This window comes from Cnephaeus nilssonii (genome assembly GCF_951640355.1).
Source record: "Cnephaeus nilssonii genome assembly, chromosome: 15".
NCBI lineage: Eukaryota > Metazoa > Chordata > Mammalia > Chiroptera > Vespertilionidae > Cnephaeus > Cnephaeus nilssonii.
The window spans coordinates 42,005,798-42,031,444 of record NC_137086.1 but is presented as its reverse complement, the minus strand read 5'-3'; the positions used below and the strand labels follow the sequence as shown (position 1 = coordinate 42,031,444).

The 25,647-nt window shown below is 34.9% G+C and overlaps 1 protein-coding gene across 15 annotated transcripts in view; it reads left to right on the top strand.

The window, feature by feature from the left end:
* TIA1 (TIA1 cytotoxic granule associated RNA binding protein) overlaps nucleotides 1–24,720 on the top strand; it is a 33,638-nt gene extending 8,918 nt beyond the window's left edge. The window contains exons 2-13 of one of the 15 annotated variants that reach the window (XR_013814641.1): nucleotides 3,559–3,661; nucleotides 7,749–7,847; nucleotides 8,587–8,641; nucleotides 8,814–8,846; nucleotides 10,052–10,139; nucleotides 13,253–13,328; nucleotides 17,290–17,398; nucleotides 17,781–17,876; nucleotides 17,993–18,077; nucleotides 18,655–18,778; nucleotides 18,929–19,033; nucleotides 19,595–19,734. Coding sequence is in view for 11 of the 15 variants with exons in the window: in XM_079792195.1 (XP_079648321.1) it covers nucleotides 3,559–3,661; nucleotides 7,749–7,847; nucleotides 8,587–8,641; nucleotides 8,814–8,846; nucleotides 10,052–10,139; nucleotides 13,253–13,328; nucleotides 17,290–17,398; nucleotides 17,781–17,876; nucleotides 17,993–18,077; nucleotides 18,655–18,778; nucleotides 19,595–19,740; nucleotides 20,621–20,747 (1,141 nt within the window). In the remaining 4 variants the exon portion in view is untranslated. Of the gene's footprint in view, nucleotides 1–3,558; nucleotides 3,662–7,748; nucleotides 7,848–8,586; nucleotides 8,642–8,813; nucleotides 9,568–9,610; nucleotides 10,140–12,485; nucleotides 12,552–13,252; nucleotides 13,329–17,289; nucleotides 17,532–17,780; nucleotides 17,877–17,992; nucleotides 18,078–18,654; nucleotides 18,779–18,928; nucleotides 19,034–19,594; nucleotides 19,741–20,620 lie in introns of those variants that run through there. The other 14 variants (XR_013814642.1, XM_079792202.1, XM_079792201.1 and 11 more) reach the window with 14 other exon arrangements.
* The last annotated feature ends 927 nt before the right edge of the window (nucleotides 24,721–25,647 follow it).

Sequence of the window (25,647 nt, the reverse complement as noted above, 5' to 3'; positions counted from 1 at the left end):
TAAGAAATTAGCATGGTACAATACAAGGTTTATTCCAGTTTCCCCAGTTTTTCCACTAATGTCTTTTGTCTATTCCAGGATCCATTCCAAGATATCACTGTATTTAGTTTTGTCTCTTTATTCTCCTTTAATATGAGAAGATAACTTTAATGATCATGGCACTTTTGAAGGGTACTGTTTCTTCACTGTACAGTGACTACTTTTCTCAACATAACTCTATTAATTAGAATTGAGTCACTAAGACTAACCCAGACTGAAGGAAAGAGAAAATAAGCTCCACTTCATAGAAGAAGACATATCAAAGAATTTGTGAATATACATTAAAACAATCATTTCATTGGTTGAAACCAGTAATTAATAAGTATTTTTTGGGAGATACTTTAAGGCTCTACACACCCTATTTCTTCTTAAAGTTACATTAACTATAAAATATCCATGGGTGGGTTTTGCCATTTGCAGTTACTACTATGGTATTTTAATGATCATTTTCCTCATTCCTTCTACATTTATTAGAGTTCTGCAAGAAAAAGCTATCTCTCCTCTCCCATCCAGGATTCAGTCAAGTATTATTAATTATATTTAGTTGTCAGTGTCTTTTAAGTCCTTTTAAATCAAGAACAGTCCAGCCCCCCACTTTTTTTAAATATATTTTTATTGATTTCAGAGAGGAAGGGGGAAAGAGAGAGAAAAACATCAAGGATGAAAATCATTTATCAGCTGCCTCCTACATGCCCCACACTAGGGATTGAGCCCACAACCCAGGTATGTGCCCTGGTTGGTAATTTAACCGTGACCCCCTGGTTCATATGTCCATGCTCAACCTTTGAGCCACACTGGCTGGGCCTCCCTTTTATTACTTTTTATTAGAATAATAATATTTTGAAGAGATCAAGTAAGTTGCCTTATACAGTATCCCATATCTAAATATATGTAGTTGTTTTATATGTCCAATATTTGGTAAGCTTTAGTCTAAATTTAAGCTTGACTAGATTCAAGTTAGACCTTTTTGAGTTGACTACTTCACGGGTGATGTTGTATAATTCATATTGAATACACAATGTCTCATTGCCCATCTATAAAGTGATTAAAAGTTTGATCACTGGGTCAAAATGTTAAAACAGCCAAAGCTCTCACTTGTTTGTTTGTTTTAATGTTTTTATTGACTTGAGAGAGAGAGGGATGGAAAATATACCCTTGGTAGAGGATTAATAACAAAAAAAGATACGGACTCTTTTCCCAGAAAAATAAACATTTATACATGTCAGAAAACACGGATTCATTTCCTTTCTTCCATTTACCCATTTAGTAAACATATATTGAGTGGCGAAGGCACTGGAATAGGTTAAAATGGTAAAAGGAGAAGTACTGAATCTATCAGGTAGAATAATGATACTCAAAAAAGCAAAGCTAACATCTACCCAATAACAGTTTTTCCAGGATCAGAGGTTAGTATTATACCAAGTCCTTGTTCTGAAACTCAGTAATTGGAGGGAAAGAAGCATTATCTCCTATAAGCATTTACCTTGCCTTTTGATTAGAAACTTCAGTGTAGTGTAATCTAATAGCCCTAGTTGATGAGGGAAAAGCTCTTCTTTACAGAAAAATGCTAATCAATAAACTTAGGCAGACCACATTAAATTAACTGTAAGTCCTATGGGTATTATACCATGAGTATTTTCAGGGTGCCAAAGTTATCACATAGATCACTTACCAACCCTATTTTAAAAGTGAGAGCTTTTTTCCCAGCCAGTGTTGCTCAGTGGTTGAGCATTGACCTATGAACCAGGAGGTCATGGTTCTATTCCCAGTGAGGGCACATGCACAGGCTGCGGGCTGATCCCCAGTAGGGCATGTGCAAGAGGCAGCCTCTCTCACATTAATACTTCTCTCTCTCACTTCAAAAACAAAACTATTGCCCTAACTGGTTTGGCTCAGTGAATACAGCGTCGGCCTGTGGACTCAAGGGTCCTAGGTTTGATTCCGGTCAAGGGCATGTACATTGGTTGTGGGCACATCCCCAGTAGGAGGTGTGCAGGAGGCAGCTAATCGATGTTTCTCATTGATGTTTCTGACTCTCTGTCCCTCTCTCTTCCTCTCTGTAAAAAAATCAATAAAATATATTTTAAAATTTTTATCTTTATTGATTTCAGAGAGAAGAGGGAGAGAGATAGAAACATTAATGATGAGAGAGAATCATCAATTGACTGCCTCCTGCACACCCTGTAATGGGGGTCGAGCCCACAACCAGGGCATGTGCCCTGGCCTGGAATCAAACCCTGATTTCCTGATTCATAGGTGTATACTCAATTACTGAGCAACACTGACTGGGCTCCATTGATTTAGAGAATGGAAGGGAGTGAAGGGGGAAGAGAGAGAAAAACATTGACATGAGAGAGACACATCTATTGGTTGCCTCCCGGATCAAGCCTGAAACCCTCTAACCACCAAGCCAAACCAGTCAGGGCAAGTCTGGATCTTTAAACACATGTTTTCCGTTTCTGAAGGATTCTTGGCAGAAGAATAAGAAACTACAGTTGTTGAGAGTCTACATTCTCTTATTTCAGAAGTGATAAACCTCTAACTCTAACAAGTCTAGAGGTAATCTGGTTTCAAAGTCCCATTTTGAAAATTTATTTGTAAACTCTTTAAATAAAGATTATCTTAGTCATGTGGTCTTCTAATACATTATACTAGTTAAGTTTGCTAGTCACCAATTCATATTATCTGTTAAAGACCTCTCCTGGCATCTTCCTACTCTACATATCCACTGATCAGTGATATCCACTGAAAGGTTTTTTTATCCCTTTGTGAGCATTTACAACACCTGATAAATTATTTACCTGTGATTTTTCAAAAAATTTGTTTATTGTGTAAACCAAAGTAAACCTAAATTGGATAGTGTTAGGAGAATCGTGAATTAAAAATTGAGGAAATTTTATTGTTCTTAGTAATACTGTAGTAGAAAAAATTGCAAAGGTTTCCACAATTGATTGTATATAATGTTCTGTATATCTAATGATTCATTTGAGAGATTTTTAAAGTAATATCTTTCTACAGTAAGCCTAGGAACTTGGAAATAAACAACAGGTTTAATTTGCAACATCTTGACTAAAAAACACACACTAGCTTTCCCTCTACTAGCTGTGTAATATACTTGCAGGTTGCACATAATACATCTGTTTTGAAAGAGATTTTAAAGTTTCGGCAAACTTTTATAAGCTATTCCCAAATAGTGTAGTTTAGAGTAAAGATCTACCTACTCCTAAACTCATTTTTCAATAAGCAACTATAGAAACTGATCAAAAGAAGCAAATTTAGCCGAAACCGGTTTGGCTCAGTGGATAGAACGCCGGCCTGCGGACTGAAAGGTCCCAGGTTCGATTCCGGTCAAGGGCAGGTACCTTGGTTGCGGGCACATCCCCAGTAGCGGGTGTGCAGGAGGAAGCTGATCGATGTTTCTGACTATCCCTCTCCCTTCCTCTCTGTAAAAAATCAATAAAATATATATTTTTAAAAAGAAGCAAATTTAAATGGTAAATATTTTTCTTTGTGTTTCAGATATGTCGGTAACCTTTCCAGAGATGTGACAGAAGCTCTAATTCTTCAGCTCTTTAGCCAGATTGGACCTTGTAAAAACTGCAAAATGATTATGGATGTAAGGGTATTTTACTTTAGTTAACTTTCTTCTTTTTTTATGTTTATTATTTAAATCCATTACTTCCAGGAACTCTCAAATTAGTTTATATAGTCTGAATGCATAGGGATTTTAGTGAATTGGAGGTGAATCAGTTTTGGACCTGAGTTTAATTTGTTTTATTAAATAAAGGAAGAGCAGAACTAATCATTTCTAGAGTAGATGAGAAGTATACACCTTTTTAAGGTGCATTGATGTATCAGAATTGTTTATATGTCGTATCAGTTGGTAGCCTAATCAAGAAATTCAGTTATTACAATTAGATTAGGACATTGGGTAAAAAAAAAAATAGACATGTGATACTGTGAAATGTTTGTAACTTTATTTTTAAAGGCCATGATTCAAGTTTCTCTTGCATTATGGCAATTACCATCCCTTAGACCTTAATGTATAGAAAAAATTAATTCATCTAATTGGTGTTAACCCTGAATTATAACATGCATAAAAAGACATTTAAAATTTTTTTGATGGGGAAGACAGTGCTAATGAGAATCCATTTATCCACAGTCTCTCCTTTTGGTTTTCTTTTCCCCAGGGAAAAAAACCATATACCAGTATGTGTATCTGCTACTTTTTTTTCTATTGTTTTCCAGTTTATCTCTCTTTTTACTTCGTATTTAGAAAGTAATTGTTTAGCCTGACGGGTTAAACAGGTTGGTTGGGCATCATCCAGTGCATAAAGTTTGCCTGTTTGATTCCAAGTCAGGGCACATGCCTGGATTGCAGGCTCAATCCCCAGTAGGGGGCGAGCGGGAGACAGCTGATCAATGTTTCCCTCTCTCTGAAAATGAATAAAAATATATTTTTTAAAGTAATTGTGTAGCCAATTGGCTTTGTTTTGTTGTCTACGATTTTAAAATGTCAAACCTTTCTTCTAAGTAGCAGGGTCTTCTGCATTTAATATAAATGGCTTCAATTAATGTTTTTGTTCTTTATTTTCTTAAGTGTTTTCTTTATATTTAATATATGTATGCCCTTGGATAAAGAAGAAAAGATTCCTGTACCCATAGAGAAAAATAAAGTAGAGACTGGAAAATGATGGAGAATTTAAAACCAATTTTTCCTTGATGTGGGTCTACTTCCTTGTCCCAGTAATAGCATTTTTTAAATGCTTACCTGTTATTTTAACCCTGATGCATTATCACAAATGTTAAACAGAAACTTTGTAAAGCACATTATTCCCATATAATATATGCAGAATTAAGGCAAAGCTGCCCTAGCTGGTGTGCTCAGTGGTTAGAGTTCACAGAAGGGTCTCAGGTTTGATTCCCATTCAAGAGCGTGTACCTGGGTTGCAGGTTTGATCCCCTGCCCCAGTCAGGAGCGTGTGGGAGGCAACCAATCGATGTGTCTCTCTCACATCAATGTTTCTCTCTCCTCCCACCACCCTTCCACTCTCCAAAAAAAAATCAATGGAAAAAATACCTCGGTGAGGATTTATAACAACCTCCCCCCCAAAAAAAGCACACACAAAAAAAAACAGAAATAAGGCAAAGCAAGCATGTAAATCCAGATTGAACTATCTGAATATAAATCCTCTTCATTGGTTTATAGTCTGCCATTCTCTCCTTGTCTGGGTCATTCTTGATATTTGTCTGGTAAAGATCACTAGGCAAAATGTTAATGACTGCTTGACCTTCAGAAATAACTAGCTGTGTTATTAGCCTTTGCCACTTTGTATAAATTTGGATTAACATTTTGTTTTTATTATTATTAAAGTCTACATTTCAGTCTATTCATATTGTAGGACTGGTGTTCATATTTATGGATTTTACACTTACTGGAGTATTGAGACTGATGATGTGTATGCTTACATTCTTTTTATCTAAAAAATAGTTTTTTGGGGGTACAAATCAACTAACTAAAGTGACATTCTTTTTCAGTTAATTGCTCTACTCTTAAATATATTATTTTTCTATGCCTATCAACATTGATCTTTGTAGTTGAATTCTCATTAAGTGTAGTGTTAGTTTGAATTATACAATTTTTAAAACATTTTTATATTCCTTAATGTTTTTAAAATAAAATAATGGGTAATGTCAATATCAATTTGTGATTACCTCTTTACTCTAAAATTCTTTTTTATTTTTTTTTTTCAATCTGCACCCGAGGATATTTTTTCCATTGATTTTTAGAGAGACTGGAAGGGAAGGAGGGAGAGGAAAAGGGAGACATTGATTGGTTGCCTCCCACACAAGCTCTGACTGGGGCTGGGAATCAAACCTATAACCCTTCTGTGCATGGGCCAACACTCTAACCACGGGGCAGCACTAGCCAGAGCCTCTAAATTTCTTAAAGATCATTACCAATGAATTTTTTAAACTATTGTGCTTGAAACAAAATGGTACCTTTATTTTGGCATCATTCTAGTCTTTTTAAAAAAATTTTTTTATTGATTTTAGAGAGAGGAAGGGGGAGGGGGAGACATCGTCATCGGCTGCCTCCTGCACACCCTGCGTAGGATCCAGCCAGCAACCCAGGCATGTGCCCTGACAGAATCAAACCAGACACCTCTTGGTGCATGGGACACGCTCAATCCACTGAGCCACACTGGCTGGGCTCATTCTAGCTGTTTACTTTCTTACTTTAGGAGAGTATAGAAAGAATTTTTAAATACTCTATGAAGTCATTTGATATTTTTCACTGACAGGTATAAGATATTGGGTATTTTTTCTGCCTTAATTTACAATAAAACATCCAGGCTTCACATATTATCAAATGTCAACTACTTGGAACACCAGCAGAAAAGAGGAGAGAATTTTTAAAAGAATACTAAGCAGCTGAAAAATGATGTCAGAAAGTCCAAATTCTAAAACCTATTCTAAAACTTTACTTAGCAAAGGACCTCTTTAGTTTTCAGAGCCTATTTATTTATATTTTATAAACAAGCTTAAGATAGTTGGTTGATATTTTCTGCTACTCACTAAGAGGTAGCAAGTCTATATGTACATTTATGTACATAAAAAGTAATATCATGGGGAAGCGGCAGAAAAACCAATACCAACACTTGAGAATATAGGATACTAGTCATACTTAACTGCTGTAGCTTAAAAAAAGATTGTATTGTATGATGATGGGAAGAATGTAGCTATATATTCATCTGTCCATAATTAGGACATTTAATTATTAATAAACAATTAAATTATATATAGTAGATTAGTATAACTTGTTGATCAAGATAGCTTTCTAGCCCTGGCCAGTTTGGCTCAGTGGATAGAGCGCCGGCCTGCAGTCTAAAGGGTCCCGGGTTCGATTCCGGTCAAGGGCATGTACCTTGGTTGTGGGCACATCCCCAGTAGGGGGTGTGCAGGAAGCAGCTGATGGATGTTTCTCTCTCATTGATGTTTCTAACTCTCTATCCCTCTCCCTTCCTCTCTGTGAAAAATCAATAAAATATATATTTTTTAAAAGATAGCTTTCTATAAAAATAGATCATTTTTAAAAATAATATATTTTTATTGATTTCAGGGAGGAAGGAGAGGGAGAGAGAGAGAGAAACATCAAAGATGAGAGAATCATTAACTGGCTGCCTTCTGCTTGCCCCACACTGGGAATCGAGCCCGCAACACGGGCCCCTATCGGGAATCAAACCACTGGAAATCGAATCCTGACCTCTTGGTTCATAGGTCAGTGCTCAACCACTCAGCGACACCGTCCTGGCATAAATAGCTCATTTTTAAGTGTTTACTTCCTTATCTAAAGATTTACTTGTGGAGCCCTAGCCGGTTTGGCTCAGTGGATAGAGTGTTGGCCTGCAGACTGAAGGGTCTCCGGTTTGATTCCGGCCAAGGGCACATGCCCAGGTTGCAGGCTTGATCCCCAGTAGGGGGCATGCAGGAGGCAGCTGATCAATGATTCTCTCTCATCATTGATGTTTCTATCTCTTCCTTTCCTTTCCTCTCTGAAATCAATAAAAATATATTTAAAAAAAAAAAAGATTTACTTGTGGAATGAACCCTCTATTTTCCATTGGCCTGGTAAATGAGGTGTTATAATTTTAAGGTAATGGGAGTATACAACTTAAAATTGGCTATTGTGTTTTTTTCTTCAACAGACAGCTGGAAATGATCCATATTGTTTTGTGGAGTTTTATGAGCATCGTCATGCAGCTGCAGCACTGGCTGCTATGAATGGGCGGAAGATAATGGGTAAGGTAAGCTGTCATAATTGAAGGTGACTTGAACTAGAAATTTGTTGTTGTTAATCCTCAACTTGAGGGTATTTTTGTCCATTGATTTTTTTAGAGAGAGCGGGAGGGATGGAGGGAGGGACACACACACCACACACACACACACACACACACACACACACACACACACACACAGATGTGAGACACATCGATTGGTTGCTTACGCCTGCACCCTAACTGGGGTGGGGATCAAATCTGAGATTGGTCGTGGGCCGACGTTCTAACCACTTAGCTACACCAGCCAGGCTAAACTAGAAATTTCAGTTGCACAGCTTTGTTTCATTTTTAGAAACATTATATTCACTTTATCACAAAAAATCCACATTATTAAAAAGGTGGGCTAAAGCTTTTAGAGGACATGTTTATTGCACGTGATAAATACTAAAATATTTATTGAATTACTCAAGCTTGGATGAAACATCTAGGAACATTGGATACTAATGTGGAAGACTAAAAGGCAAAAGTTCAGTGGTACTTTAGATAAAAAAGGTTGATTCAATATTAACAGATAAGTATGTAAGATTAGGATTTGACAACATTATTTGCATAAGTGTAGGTTAAATGATGAGAAACTTTGACCAGAACTGATACCTATTTCATCTTAAAGATACACATTCCTATGTGTATACAGATGCAAATCTTGTAATATCTGATTTTGAGCTTTATTTTTATGGAATAAAAATGTTGAACAAAATTTTTTTAGGAAGTCAAAGTGAATTGGGCAACAACCCCCAGCAGTCAAAAGAAAGATACAAGCAGTAAGTATATATTATACTTTTTGAACATTTGTTTTTATTGTACACAGTAGTTTTATTGTAAAGCATAAAAACATCATACGTGTTTGCAGTAATATTTTGATCTTTATCCTAAGATATGATTGAATGTGTTTGTGTTAATAAATTTAAGAACAAATCTAATCTTTGTCATCAGGTAGTACCGTTGTCAGCACACAGCGTTCACAAGGTAATTGTATCTTCTTAAACATAAAATGAAATCTCTTGAAAGGGTATTCACTAACCACCTGAAGTTTTTTTTTGTTTGATATTGGGGGGAGTGGGGAGGGAGGTGGTTGTATTTCTATTTGTCTCTGGCAATATTTTTCCCCCTTCTTCCCAGTGTTGACCAAGTGTGGCTTGTCCACTACTTTGGTGCTATTTCAAGCTCTCTGACCCTCTTGGAGGCAGCTGATGCCTTAGAAATACTTTCACCAACTAAAGGGCAAGATACCCTGCTTCCTTGAGGTCACGATCTGTGCTCCATATCCAGATCTTCTGATTGCTTGAGTTGCTCCTGAAACTGTTTCCCAAATGGCAACGCAATATGTTGCTTAAGGCCTGCCAAGTAGGGGTAACTTTTCTTTCCAAATATATTTTGTCAAAATTAATATATATGTCTATTTTAAAATGTTGATACAACTATTTTGTATTTTTTAAGTGTTTCTTTTCTTGAGCATTGTCTTTTTTTTTTTTTTTAACTTCACATGGGATCGTTATTTCTCTCCAATGCTTTTTAAATGGCTCTAATATAAAGTGAAGGGATTACTGTTTTCATTTTGTTGCCTTCAGTCTTAGTTCACATGCACATGGATTCACATAAACTGAATGGTGTAATGTCTGGGCAACCAAAACTGTTGGCTTTTGAGAAAACTGTCAAATACTTTAACATCAAACTGTTGCAATGCAAGGTATTTCTTTGCTTGTTCTTCACAAAATATGGTTAAGCCAAGTATATCATGTCTAGCTTCAGTGAATTGTCTTAACTGAGGCAAATCTAGTCTACATAACTCACAATACCACTATTTTATTTTAAATTATAAAGCTTTAATATAGTGGTAAACTGATTAAATGTAAATAATTATTAAAACAGTAATGAAGTCATTATTTTTTTATGCAAAACTTATATATTATTAGTTTATTTTCTTAGGCCAGAATAATAATTGGCTGTAAGCAGAAATATAACTGTCAGATATATCAGTCTTTAGGAGGGATTATCACCTTGATTCATTATGTTTAAAATTGATAGACTTTGTATAGATATAGAGTAGTGTTTTACTTGTGTTACTATAATCCATAAATTATTTTAAGAATAATTTATTGAATAAATTTCAGTATTTTTAAATTCTAAAATTTTATTTTTCTTTTCACTTCCCCTTACCTTCCCCTTATAAGATCATTTCCATGTCTTTGTTGGTGATCTAAGTCCAGAAATAACAACTGAAGATATAAAAGCTGCATTTGCGCCATTTGGAAGAATATCGTAAGTAATAGAAGATACTTTTAATTAGAAACAATCTTATTTAGAAGTACTTTGAAAATATACTGTGAATTTTATTAATTTTAACACTTGAATATAAGGTATTACATTGTTTAGAAGCTATTTAAGCAGTTAAGAGCCAAAGATTGTTTTCCCATTAAATAAATCTTTGGTCTTCAATTATCTTAAAATTTATTTTTCAATTAGCATTAGCTTTTAAGAGACAAATTTACTGTTCTACATTTTGCTTCATGTATAAGTGTCTTGCTAGCTTGGTCATAGTCTTTAGTAAACTTGTGCTGTGACTAAGGAATTTAGACCTTTTGGGCACTTCTATGATACCATGCATTTTATGTTAATATATTTTAACAAAAAGAAACCTCATTTTAACCCCCAAATAGTTACTAAGTGTTAATTTCAAGGCAACCAACCCTTTTGTTGTTGTTACTAATAACAACAGTAATAATGCCTTTTAGTTTTTTGTGAAGCTCTTTCCTGCTTGCATTTGTTATTAAATATACAGTTTAAGCCCTTTGTAAATAGCTCACTCAAGGTATGAATACATCATAAAAAAATTCTGATATTTTTAAAAACATGCCATAATAGAGTAAGAATAATAATTTGATAATAGTACTTTTTTGCATGTAATCACTGAATTTAGAAAACAGAATTTTTTTAGGGTTTCTGGTTACTTTATTATTATTCCAGCTAGAAGAGTAGTAAATTATCTTAACTAAAACACGAAGGAAACACTAGCTTTGGTTTGGTTTCATGAACAGACCAACAGCAAAGATGAGGTGAGAAGAAAGATAAGTGCCAATAGAACAGGTGATGAATTTTGGGAGTTTTCGTTTGAAGAGTTGTAATTCATTGGTAGGATGATGAACATGCATAGTAAGAGACCATCTTTAGAGGCAATTGTGAAATTATGGTATACAAACAGACTCTTTTGTTCCTTTATGAGAACTGATTGGAAAAATAAGTTCTAATTTATTGTTCCCTTTAATCTGTCATAGGGTTTTGATGATGGTTAACTTGCTTTCAAGTATCTAGACTGGAAGGTATTAACCCTTAGCCTCTCAAAGGCTCTATAAATCTCTGTATGCAAAGTGTTGTGTTTGTTTTCCTTTTGGTGTGGAGTATCTTTTGTAAGTTTTATTCTATTTTCAGAGTAGTCATAGGCATAAAAGGATTAAAGAAAGATTAAAGAACCATGGTCTAGATATTTGCTGCTTCTTCCTTAGAAATCCTTTCAGAAATAAGTAAGAATTAAATGTATTTCAAGGCTAACATTTCCTAAAACTTAATTCTAGAAAGAAAATTTTCTAACATTTTAACAGGTTATATAGCTATTTTATTAAATGCTTTAATTTTGATTGAAGTAAATTCTGAAAACGGGAATTTTAGTTTTGGATTAGATAAAGATTAACAGTCAGTGAGTTCAAGTTAAATGACATTCAAATTTTAGTAATTTTATGACTTTTTAATCATGGATCAATAATTTCTTTTTGTTAAATATGTTGGTATCATAATTATAGTCTAGATTTTATTAAGGCCAACCATGATTATTGATATATTAGTTTTTCTTGGGTAAGGCCTTCCCTTAAATTTTATAATTTTCAGTTGAGGTAATATATAAATAATATTTAAACTTTATGCTACTCAAGCAGTGTGTTCCTAAATTTAAAAGAACCATTTTCAGTAGGGTAGCATCATTTTCTGTGTTTTTTTTTTGTTAAAGGAGATAAGTTGATAACTATACTAGTATATTGAAAGGTTCTTATGATAGTCTCAGTAGAGATCCTACAACAGTGAGTTATAGAAGACATGCAGTAAATGGTGACCTATTAAAATATTAGTATAAAAAATATAGTACTTTCTTTCTCTAATTAATATAGTAAACTTTCTATTCCTTAAGTTTTGGATAATTAACAAATTTTGATATAGAAGTGAATCAGATACCAAATTAATGCATGTGTACCTTACAGATAATAAGTATTTTTACATATTAAGAAGTGACTTACATTAGTTTTCCTTTTTTACCACTACTTCTTTGTCATTTTGACCTTAAACATTTCATAAATCACTTCTAAGGTGATCAAAATATGCTTATGTATACTTTAATATAAATTATATTGCATGGCTTTCTGACTTGGGTTTTTGTTGTGAAAGTGCCTGTTTTGTTCATGTGTCCTGAGAGAACAAGCATTGTAACATACCTGGCTAACTTAAAAGCAGATTTGCCTGTGAAGCACAATTTGAGTCCAATTTTTTGAGGTATGGAGTTTTAGCTATCATGGCTGGGTTTTTTACTCAATCTCAAATAATAGGGCTCTGGTTATTTTGCAGAGTATCTCTGAAGAATGGACAGAATTGCCCTGGCTAACTACAAGCTACGGTTCACAGTGGATAAATGTTGGCGTGCTTTTTTACTTTCTGACTTTTTAAGATTTTGCTCTTATATCTTGTAGTTTCCAATCAATCTTACATGATTGCTATTTTAAAATTCAGTATAAAATCCTTTCATATATAATTTAAAACTAAAATGTGTGTCTAGTTTTTTTCTTCAATTATTTAGCATTTCTGAAAATGTCAAGTTTTCAAAGTTTACCAATAGTCCAAAAGGGGGCGGGGGTATGAATTGATCTGAGAAAATAATGTACTTAATTTAGGGAATATACAAGTTTTTTATTCTCTTAGTTTCCAGTTTTCTATTTTAATGATTAGGTAGTATATGGTATCAAATAGCAAGTTATAAATTGCATGGTTAAAGAAAGCCATTCATCTAATGTGCCTGTGAACCCTGTAAGTGGTTAAATAATTCATCTGAATAGCTGTCTTCACCATGCTTAATATTTAAGTTTAAAACTTTTTGAAATGGGAAGCAGTTTTTGTACAATGTATATATACATATTTTAAGAAGTTATTGATTTGCATGTTTATAAAATTAAGCCTCATTTTCTAATACATGATAAATTTTATAGAATAAAAGGTGAATTTGCATTAAAGGTTCATTTTAATGAAGATGAAACATGAAAATAAGTTGTATGTGAAATTCTCACTTGATATACACAGAAGAGTTTGCAAACCTAAACTTCTGATTGTTCTAATTTCAGAGATGCCCGAGTGGTAAAAGACATGGCAACAGGAAAGTCTAAGGGCTATGGCTTTGTCTCCTTTTTCAACAAATGGGTGAGCTCAATAAAAAGTGCATGTGCAAAAAAAAGAAAAAGTGCATATACAGTGCTTCAAGAGTAAAGAATTAAAATACTCATTTTGCTTTAATAGTCTTTTCTTTCATTTGCCATTTGTTCATTTCACTGATAATTAACCACCCTCACTAACAGATATTTTCATTATCTCCCTGTTTTATATTCCTGTGATAATTTAAGAGTAGCTAATAAAATGCTCCAGGAGGGGACTTTTTTTTTTTTTTTTTAAATACATTTTATTGATTTTTTACAGAGAGGAAGGGAGAGGGACAGAGAGTTAGAAACATCGATGAGAGAGAAACATCGATCAGCTGCCTCCTGCACACCCCCCACTGGGGATGTGCCCGCAACCAAGGTACATGCCCTCGACCGGAATCGAACCTGGGACCCTTGAGTCCGCAGGCCGACGCTCTATCCACTGAGCCAAACCGGTTTCGGCAAGGAGGGGACTTTTTTGTTGTTAATAAGTTTTCATTGATTTTTAGAAAGAGAGGACGGGAGAGAATGTAATAGTGCCCCCTCCCCCCCCCCCTTTATCTGTAGTTTTACTTTCCTTGATTTCAATTACCCAAGGTCAACCACTGTCTAAAATATTAAATGGAAAATTCATGAAAATATTAAAGGGAAAATTCCAGAAATAAACAATTCATTAATTTTAAATTGCACACCATTCTGAGTAGCATAATGAAATCTCACTTCGTCCCACCTAGGACATGAATCATCCCTTTATCCAATGTTTCCACACTGTATACACTTAACCTGCCCACTAGTCACTTAGCTGTCTCAGTTATCAACGATAGCAGTATCACAGTGCTTGTGCTCAAGTAACCATATTTTACTCAGTTATGGCCCCACAAGAGTAGTGATGCTGGCAATTCAGCTATGTCAAAGAGAAGCCATAAAGTGCTTTCTTTTTCTTTTATTTTTTTTCTCTTTTTTAAAATATTTTTATTGATTTCAGAAAGAAGGAGAGAGAGAAACATCAATGATTTGAGAGAATCATTGATTGGCTGCTTCCTCCATGCCCCCTACTGGAGATCGAGCCTGCAATCCAGGCATGTGCCCTGATCGGGAATCGAACCGTGACCTCCTAGTTCAGTGGTCGGCAAACTCATTAGTCAACAGAGCCAAATATCAACAGTACGACGATTGAAATTTCTTTTGAGAGCCGAAAACCTACTTCTGCGCATGGGCCACGAAGTTTCAATCGCACGTGCACTGTACGTGCGCGCCCACACGTGGTATTTTGTGGAAGAGCCACACTCAATGGGCCAAAGAGCCGCATGTGGCTCGCGAGCCGCAGTTTGCCGACCACTGTCCTAGTTCATAGGTCACCGCTCAACCACTGAGCTAAGCCATCTGGGCCATAAATGCTTTTCTTTAAGTGAAATGGTGAGTATAGTAAGGTCTTTTGAGAGAGACCCCACATTCACATAACTTATTATGGTATATTGTTATAATGGTTCTATTTTATTAATTATGGTTATTAGTCTCTTACTATGCCTAATTTATAAATTAAGCCTTATCATAGGTATGTATGTATTTTAAGTATATATATATATATATGGAAAAAATAGCACATATAGAGTTTGGTATTATTTGCATTTTTAGGCATAAACTGGGGGTCCTGGAAATATATTCCCCACAGATAAGGGGAGGCTACAGTGTGTATTTACTGTTTGTGTGTCTCAAGAATGACATTTAGCCTTGAATTTGCCTGTTCTTTTTCTAGTTTAAGCCCACATTTGACACAGGCAGACCAAAGCTATACCCCATTTATTTTCTTAAATTGATTTTTAGAGAGAGAAAGGGAGAGGGTTAGAGAGAGAAACATTGATGAGAAACATCATCGATTGGCTGCCTCAGGCATGCCTCCTACTGGGGATTGAGCCTGCACCCGGGCATGTGCTCTGCTTGGGAATCAAACCCGTGATCTCTTGGTTCATGGGTTGGTGCTCAACCACTGAGCAACGTTGGCCAGGTTACCTCATTTACTTTTCAGTTCATTCTAAGCTGGCTTTCGTTCTCTACCACTGTCTACCAACACTGGTTTTCTGGTTCACCTTTGACTTTTGCTTCCTTGGCTCTGTGACAATACACTTTTGTAAATTTCTTCATCACTAGCTACTCCTCCTCTGTCACCTTAGCTGGCAACTTTTCCTTTACTCAATTTTCAGATTTTGCTGTTTTTCAGGGCTTTATTCCAGGATGCTTTTTTTTTTTTTCTCTCCCTAGTCTGTCTTCTTGACTCTAATTTTATATCTCCAGTTAAGTTTACTTACTGTGTCTTCAGTGGAGCTTTTTTTTTCTTCCTCAGACTTGTTCTGCTCCTCCCTCCTAGGCTTCTTATTTCAGTGAATGCTAACACTGTCCTTCCTACTGCCCAAGCAGGAATATAGTAGTTATCTTTGATTCCTCTCCTTTTACTTATTGTGCACCCCCATCCCAGTTCCATTGACTTCCTTTAGATTACATTCACTACTACTGTACTAGTCCTGACCACCAACATTTTTAAAATCTGGATATTAGCCCTAGCTGGTTTGGCTCAGTGGCTAGAGTGTCGGCCTGCAGACTGAAGGGTCCCGGGTTCGATTCTAGCCAAGGGTGCATGCCCAGGTTGCGGGCTCAATTCCCAGTAGGGGGTGTGCAGGAGGCAGCCAATCAGTGATTCTCTCTCATGATTGATGATTTTATATCTCCTTCCTTCTCTAAAATCAATAAAGAAATATTTTTAAAATAATAAAATAAAATCTGGATATTATATTAGTCTCATAAAATGTTTTTCTTCTTCTAGCACTAAGAATGGTATTTTTTCTTAAAATATATTTTTATTGATTTAGAGGGAGAGGGAGGGAAAGATAACATAAATGAGAGAGAAATATTGACCAGCTGCCTCCTGCATGCCGCATACTGGGGAACAAGCCCGCAACCCAGGCCTGTGCCCTGACTGGGAATCGAACCGGCAACCTCTTGGTGCATGGGTCAACACTCAACCACTGAACCACACCACCTGGGCATGTCTCGGGTTGGATTCTGGTCAGGGGCATGTACCTTGGTTGCAGGCTCCATCCCCAGTAGGAGGCGTACAGGAAGCAGCTGATTGATGTTTCTCTCTCATCAATATTTCTAACTCTGTCCCTCTCCTCTCTGTCAAATCAATAAGATATATTAAAAACATAAATCAGATCATGCTCAACTCTTTCTTAAAATCTTTCAGTTTTTTCTTCTGTCACCCTTTTGTTCACTAGATTCCACTGAAATTAGGCATCTTTCACATTCTTCTTTCAGATGCATACCAGTCTCTTTGCTGCCTTTACACAGTTTACAATGCTTTCCCCTCTTCCAGGACTTTCTTCCCAGGTGTTTTGACTTGGATAGCTCCTTTTCCTCTCAGTTTCAGCTCAAATATCATTTCAAAGAGACCTTCCCTAATCATGCTGCCTAAAGTAGATCCCCAAGTCCATAATCTGTATATCTGCATTTTGTTTCTGTCATAGCATATACAATTTGTAATTACTTTGTCACCTCCATGGCAGTAGAGCCCACATCTGCCTCATTCACTAACATATCCCTAACATTTAACCTGCTGCCCAGAACATGATATCTGTTCAATATTTATTTACTTGTTGGGTTGTATAAAGTGAGATTTTCATCCATAATAGTCTTAAGTTGTTACATGAACTTTATAATAGCTACCTTAGAAGGGCTTTGGACTTTTTCGGGTGATTAACATAACCAAAGTCTGATACCCAAATAAAAGAAAGATAATTTAAAAGCGCCATTCATTGCATTTTAGGTGAGCTATCACATATTGTGTATCTCGTAAAGCATTTTCACTCAAAAAACGTTGGTGAAAAGCAAACACGAGTTTTCTCTACTGCTAATAGTTTAACATCAACTAATAATGTCTTCTTTGTCATTTCTAATGTTGTGTGGAACAGGATGCGGAAAACGCCATTCAACAGATGGGTGGCCAGTGGCTCGGAGGAAGACAAATCAGAACTAACTGGGCAACCCGAAAGCCTCCAGCTCCAAAGAGTACATATGAGTGTAGGTGTATTGGAGAAGAAAAGGAAATGTGGAATTTTGGAGGAAAATACACTAGATTTTAAATGTTAGAGCTGTTCCTGGAGACTTATTGCAGAAATAGATGAGAAGCAAATCAAGACTACTGTTCTAAAATGTACTTAGTTTTCATTTTTGTAATTACAAATAGTAAATATTATCTCTAATGTGAAGTCTCCTATTAAATAGAGTAATTTTTAAGACATTCTTGGGGGAGGTTTAATCATCAATCAAATATGTGTATTATGTAAGCATTTTGTTCAAGGTAGATATTACTATTACAGTAGTGTAGTTACTAGTAATACTGAATTTCTCTTTCTGAACATTTTATTTAATGAATTAAAAATATAAAACTTTCCATCCCCAGCGAACACCAAACAGCTGTCATATGATGAGGTCGTAAATCAGTCTAGTCCAAGCAACTGTACTGTATACTGTGGAGGTGTCACTTCTGGGCTAACAGGTATGGGAGCTTTACCTGTATGGCATCTTGAGGTTAATTTTTAAACCGAAAAGTTTAATATTTGTGGATTTTAATATAATGGGTGTGTTTTTGTGTTTGTATTTTTTATCTAACAGAACAATTAATGCGTCAGACTTTTTCGCCATTTGGACAAATAATGGAAATTCGAGTCTTTCCAGATAAAGGATATTCATTTGTTCGGTAGGTGTGGCTTTATAAAAAAATTCCCCCAAAATTATTTTTATATATTTAACTTAGTGTTTTTCTTAAAAATTTACTTCCGTTATAAAGAAATAAAAATTTCTCTAGCATTTAGCATATCTGCCACTGTTTTTTAATAGTTTCCATCTTTCAACACAAAGCCAGTAAAACATCCTCTGTTAAAAGAAGTTTCTCCAGAATTACAGGATCTGAGGGGGGTAAGGGGGAGAATATGACATTTTATTGATTCTTTTATGTGAACTGCCTGGCTCAACTTGATTTTTTTTAAAAATATGTTTCTATTAATTTTAGAGAGTAAGGGACAGGGATAGAGAGATAGAAACATCAGTGAGAGAGAAACATTGATCAGCTGCCTCCTCTATATCCCCTACTGGGGATCAAGCCTGCAACCTGGCATGTGCCTGACCAGGAATTGAACCAGTGACCTCTTGGTTCATGGGTCGCTACTCAACCACTAAGCAACACCATCTGGGCTCAACTTGATTTTAAAAAATAAGTTTTATTTTTAAGTTTTTAAACAATTTATATTGGTGATTCTTAATATTGTTTTCAATAGATTCAACTCCCATGAAAGTGCAGCACATGCAATTGTTTCTGTTAATGGAACTACTATTGAAGGTCATGTTGTGAAATGCTATTGGGGCAAAGAAACTCTTGATATGATAAATCCTGTGCAACAGGTGAGAGGGTTCTTGACTTTGCAAAGTAATTACTGGGCTAATACTAATAATATTGTTTTAGAATGAAATTGTTTGTAATCCATGTTAATAAGTTTCTAGTTCATACTAAAATGATAGTATATATAAGGGCTCATCCTACGTGTATTATAGTTCCAGAGTGGTGGCTCATGGATTGCAGTGGTGACATGATGAATGTGACCGCCTCAATTGACTCATACACAGTGGATTTTAAAATGCTCCGACAAACCTAACAGGGTATTAAATTTTTTCTTAATACTTGGTAGATTTATTCACATATTATATGGAGAATTCACAAGCATTGTTGACTTGATTGAAATAAAAATGTAGTTATATTTATGTTTAGGGCCTTGGCATTTTGCTGCTTTTGTTTTTCCAGGCAGCTTTAGTGGTTAACTGGATCCCACAAAGATTTCTATGAGGGAATTGTAAATGGAGCATTAAGATAGGAGTAAGAAAACTGAATGTAAAAATAATCTTTGTATCTTCCTTAGCTAAAGGAAACAGTCATGTGAATAGTTTATAAAGCACTAAACATTATACTGAATTTAATATTTATTACTAGAACATTATCCACTGCCTTACAAAGAATATGCTATTCAGAGTATTGTGTCAAGTTATAGTAATATAACCTCACTTTTTTTTTTAGCAGTCACTTTCTAAACTCTTGTTTATCCTTTCATTTTAATTGTAATGATGGCCCTATTTGGTATGGCTATGTATATTAGTTATTTGTGGTATATTAGGACATATAACTTCAAATAATACTAAATTATCTGTTATAATTTTACGTAATAGCAGAATCAAATTGGATATCCGCAAGCTTATGGCCAATGGGGCCAGTGGTATGGAAATGCTCAACAAATTGGCCAGTATATGCCTAATGGTTGGCAAGTACCTGCATATGGAATGTATGGCCAGCCATGGAACCAGCCAGGATTTAAGTAAGAATATTAGCTCTTTTTATTTATTATTAGTCTTTGAAAATGTCAAGAACTTAGGAAGAGATTTTAAGTAATTAGTAGGAAGCATGGCCCTCTTTCCAAAGCATAGCTTTAACCTTTGAAGGACTTAGTTTAGAATAGATTTTAATTTATAGTTTTAGGTATATCTCTTTAAAGTTTTGCCTAGAAATATGTTGCTTTGAGGTATAACCAGCATTTTAAGTTATGTGACTAATGGTCCCCTTGGCCATTCTTGAATACAATTACTTTGTTGCTAGTTGCTTTATTTGTTCTTCATTTTTTCTGTGTAAAAAAGTTTATTATTACATGGAAGCTTCTTTATACACCCTGAATTATGCAATTTTACTTAAATTTCTGAAAAACAATTTGGGAAAGTAAAGATTAAAATACTTTACAGTTTTTATTTAAAAAAGAAGCTTGTATTTATAATATTGAAAAAAATTTATGTGCTTATATATGCTAATAATTGTTTTACTTTTTTCTTTGAGTAATGTAAGTGCTAGTCTTATCATATCAAATGGTCAGGTTTATTTCAGGAAGTGGTTTGTTCACCATATGTCCAGCCCAGTTGTATAGCATTTCTTCCTGAGATGAAAGATGAGTTTTTTTCTGAGGTCAAAGGGGATAAATGTTTACAGGTTAAGGGTATTTTCTTAGCTGTAATTAAACTAATAAGATTAAGCTGTACAAATTAAACCTATGAGGATGCTTGTACCTTTGCTTTCCGTGGCATAATAATTCTTTTTTTGAACTAAAGAAAAAGTATATTTCCTCTCTATATGTTATTTGTTCTTGGTGTTACCTTTCATTTTAATGAGTGGATTTCCCTCCCCTCTTCTTCTTTCACATGCTCTCCCAGTCAGACACAGACTTCTCCGCCATGGATGGGACCAAATTATGGAATGCAGCCACCTCCAGGACAGAACGGCAGCATGTTGCCTAGTCAGCCTGCAGGGTATCGCGTGGCAGGGTATGAAACCCAGTGAAAAAGGACTCCAGAATCTAAAGCCAGTGGCTTGAGGCTACAGAGAGTGTAGTAAAGCCGTTGTTTACTTAAAGATTTAATCAAATCAGTCAGTGCAAATGTCAGATACAATGTATTTATTTAAAATGTTCATTTTTTAATCATGAAATTACTTAACCATCCATATTGTTTTAAAAAGAAACAAGATGCTGGATGTCTGCCAATTTTTGCCTTCATTACCTTTTTTAATAAAGTTTCTCAGATCCTTGTTTCAAACACAAATGCAGGGATTGCTGCCACTTTTTAAAAATTAAGAGGCAGAAAATTGCACAATGTTGAACTTTTTTCCACTAAAGTAGTTGCAGTTCTAGTTTGCATTCCTGATATGATTTAAAACATGTAATATAAAGATATAAAAAACAAAACATGAAAAACCAAAACTGTGCAGAGTCTCGAAGTTCTTTATAATCTTCAGCTTGTGCACAATTCTGTTTTAAGTCTTTTTACAAAGGTTTGTTTTAACTATCCCATCTCCACTGTTTTCCCTTTGGGGTTTTTTAATATAAATTATTAGTTTACATCATTTTTGTATCTACATTTTTTCACAAATTTGTCTTGCCTTATTAAAGTTCTGTATAATATACTTAAATGGAAAAACAAATGTTCACTGAGATTGAAAATTTTTCTCAGATGGATTGTTAATTGCATTCATCTTGTGTTTTATATGAGAAGGTGCCTCAAGAACTCCCTGTTGACTTTGTTTAAAAGAATTTTTATCTTCTGTGATAAATTTTGCTGTGTACCAGAAAATATAAAAACAAAAAACTTGTTACTAAAGAAAATCTCTGAAATGTGATAAGTTCTTATGAACTGTGCTAATTTCATGTGTCAACTTCTACATTTACATGTATTATTTCATTATGTAAAATGTTTTAGCAGTTTAATATTTTGCACAGTTAGCAAACTTTGTATGTCATTTCCTTCTTTAAGGTATCATGCAGAGTTGACAGGAGATTTGTAAGGTTTTAAGTTGTTTGCATGTGATTATCAAATATACACTTTGGTAGTCTTTGAATACAAAGTCATCTGCTCTTGTTTTTCGAGAATTTTTAGACAGAGTTGTATGTAAAGGAATATATTAATTTGCCATTTCCTAGTTTGTATTTACTCAAAAAGAGTAAATCAACTTAATTTTAATATGTACAGATAATAGCTGTGAAACTGTAGAATATCCTTATGTCAGGCTTGGGGTTCATTGTGAACTCCAAAATTAGCCTGAAGGACCAGCCGGGCAAAGCATTTTTTAAATATTCAGAGGCCAAAAGATAAACAAAAAAAACCTTTAAAATCCTACCTCCTTAAACAGCCTTCAAAGAGGAGAATCCTCAGTGCAATCATTATTTTGATTCTTTTGGTACCTGTTTTCCTGGAGTTCCCAATTTTATTATATTTTGGGGTGGCTCCGAGCATTAAGAGATTTAATCTTGGATAGCATTGTTCTAGTTTTGAAATTTCTAGTACATTTCAGAGTCTCTTAGAATAGTTTTGTTTTGTTTCGTTTTCATTGAAAGTCACAAACTCCCTTCCTTGACTCACAAAGGGGAAGGGTCCCCAGTATACATATTTGGATGGTCAGTTGTTTTTAAGAGCTTCAGATAGCTCCTAGTACGTTATTTAGGAACAGAAAAGGCCTGTATCTCCTAAAGGGGAACAAATGACTCTAAGCTGGTCTCTAAGCCAATACTCTTGTAAACCAGAGCCCAGGAAAGACAACTCATTAGTATATAATTCTCTGGAGCTCAATTCTATGCAGTTGTACTAATGTTTCATTAAGTCACTGTGTATTTTTAAGTGTTGCTACATTAAAAGTTGCTTTATGAAAGATGAGTAAATTTTTTAAATACTTGGAAATTTTATTTCCTTGTTAACTTCTACAGATCAGGGCATGCAACCAAAAGGAGTGTAAGTGAAATAACTCAAAAAATAAAATATCAGGAAGCTATTTTTAAATTATTCTGGCTTATGTTTCTATTTTAGGACCTTTATTTTTCACTGTTTCAGAAATATTTACTACACATCTGTGGAGTGCAGGGTAAATTATTTGGGCATAAATAAGCAAAAGTATAGTTTTTCTTTTATTTTGACGATGTCAAGTAGTAACACTTTTTATTAGCCAGTATATTTTTTTATTGCACAAATCTTAAAATGTACATTGACTACTTTCTGGAAGAAAAAAAAAAGTGGTATGATGAAAAGGTTACTACTGAACAAATTCATATTTAGGAACGTTGCTAATTTTGATTTAAATCTTACTCTGAATGTTAAATCACTTAAAGATTTTTTTTTTAGTCTAAACTTACTGGCATTAGTATCAGAAAAAGAAATTAGGAGTTTTAAAAATGGTTTTATTCTTTACAATATGCATTCAAATTTTATTTTTAAATACATCTGGTACTGTAAAGAACCTGATGTGACTCACATTTAATGGGTCATTAATCCAGTATTTTTTGCCCTGTTTGGATATTAAAGTTCCTTTATGTTTTCTATAACTTGTGGGATCTTCAGTGATTATTGTGTGATAGACTTTTTTTCTTTTTGGTCTAGCCATGTTGTTATATTCATTCAGATATTTGTTAGATTTTTTAAAATCTTATTCCAGAAACCATGGTTTGCATTGTGTTTCTGTTTAATACAACAAAGAACTGGAATTATTTAGATTCAACTCATTATAAACCAAGATCTCATTTTCCTTGTTATTATCTCTTTGTTGAAAATGAAATTCACATTATAGTTTTATTCTCCTGTTTTCCTGTTTTATCCCTGTGTTTTCTCCTCTCCTTTTGTATTTCTCTTCCTTTTGTGTTAGAGTTCTATTACATTTGAGAAGGCAGTTGTTAGGACTAGATTGCATATACAAAGAGAGTTAGATTTACTAAGTGCTATTGGTGCTCTTGAGGTGATAGTCAGTTTGAAAAATAAAATGGGTTCATAGGAAATAAAAAGCACACCCTTTCATTGAAAGAGGGATTTCTAAAAATCATTTTTTGGAGGAGGTTATTACATTTTTTCCAGTCACTGCATTTTACTGTCATGTTTAGAACTTGAAGAATATACCTCTAAAACAAGAAATTTTAATTTAAGGGCCTTAATAAAATTTATGTGAGTGTGTCTCAATTGAATAGGATTTTACATTACAGCCTCTCAAATTGGAGGCTGAAGTTATTCTGATAATAATTCAACTAAAAAAGGAAAAAATAGACGTCTGACTCAGGGTTACTAGGCTAGGATGAAATATCTTACAGAAAATAGGGATTTAAGTACAATTTTACATACTGGATAAATGAGATCCCTACCTCCTCCTTGTTCAGCTCTGACACATGAACGCCACACTTGGACACACAAAGGGGAATTTGGAGGATCCTTCTGTGGAAAAACTAAACTTTTAAAAATATATTTTTTTACTGATTTCAGAGAGGAAGGGAGAGAGAGAGAGAGAGAGAGAGAAACATTGATTGGCGGCCTCCTGCACCCCCCAAACTGGGGATAGAGCCCGTAACCCAGACATATGCTCTGATCAGGAATTGAACCGTGACCTGGTTCATAGGTCGACACTCAACCACTGTGCCACACTGACCATGCTAAACTCTTGATAGGAAAAAAAGCCAAATGGCCACCAATCCCCCTATAGTGAGTGGGAGCATGCCAGTCATTAAGTCCTTCCCATGTACACAAATCTTCAAACAGGTTTTTAGCTCTTCACTTTTAAAATTGGACAGCCAAAGATAACCAGAAATTGAAGGAAACTTTGATTGTGAAAGGTAGATCTAAACAAAAAGCATCTATCAATCAGGAAACTTCCAAGAACTGTAATATCCTGAGAGGAAAGAAGATGTATTCAAGAAATTAGAACAGTGATAATAGTAAAATGTCAGAACAAGAAATTAAAATAGGAATAAATTCACTGACAATATTAAAAGACAAATGTTCTACTCCTGGCCAAGCTTGGTTAGAGCGTCAGCCCGAGTGCCAAAGGGTTGCAGGTTCATCCTCGGTCAGGGCATGTGCGGGAGGCAACCAATCAATGTGTCTCTTTCACTCTCACACCTTTCTCCTCTAAAAATCAGTGGAAGAATATCCTCAGGATGAACAAAATAAAGATAAATCTTCTAGAATAGAAGTCAAAAGTAGAGGGGGAAAAATAAATATGGATCAATTCAGAACGCTTAATATACTACCAACAGGAGTTCCAGGAAGAGAACAGAAAATAAGGGAATGGGTAGAATTGATGAAATTATTCTAAAAACAAACAAACACTATTAGCACAATAAATAATAAAGATCCTAACAAAAAGACCCTTAAAAAGGCATACCATCATGGAATTTTTCGGACACCAGACATGACATAAAAAGAATATTCTAAAATTTACCAGGTGGCAAAGGGTTGAGAATAATAACACTCAACAGAAACATTGGAAACTGGGGATCAATGGGGTACTGTCTTTAAAAGTATGAATTATCCAATCATTCTGTCACAATGAAAATAGAATAAAAGCATATTTAGATATTTGGTTCTCAAAATATTTTCTTTCAATTCACTGGTTCTCAGCTAATGGATATACTCAGTCAAAACAAGCAAGTAAATAAAAAAAAAGATGAAGTGTCTGGAAATGAGATCCAACAGGAGTGAAGTAAATGGAAGTCCCAGGGTAACTGCTGTGAAGCAACTTGGCACCTTGTCCAGATTGATGTTCAGAGGGCTAGACTTGATTATCAGACAGGTTGGGCTATGCAGATAGTTATATAGTATGGAGGACGTGAGAAGACTTACTGATAAAACACGAAGAAAATCAGGCAAGCCCTAACCGGTTTGGCTCAGTGGATAGAGCATCGGCCTGCGGACCCAAGGGTTCCAGGTTCGATTCC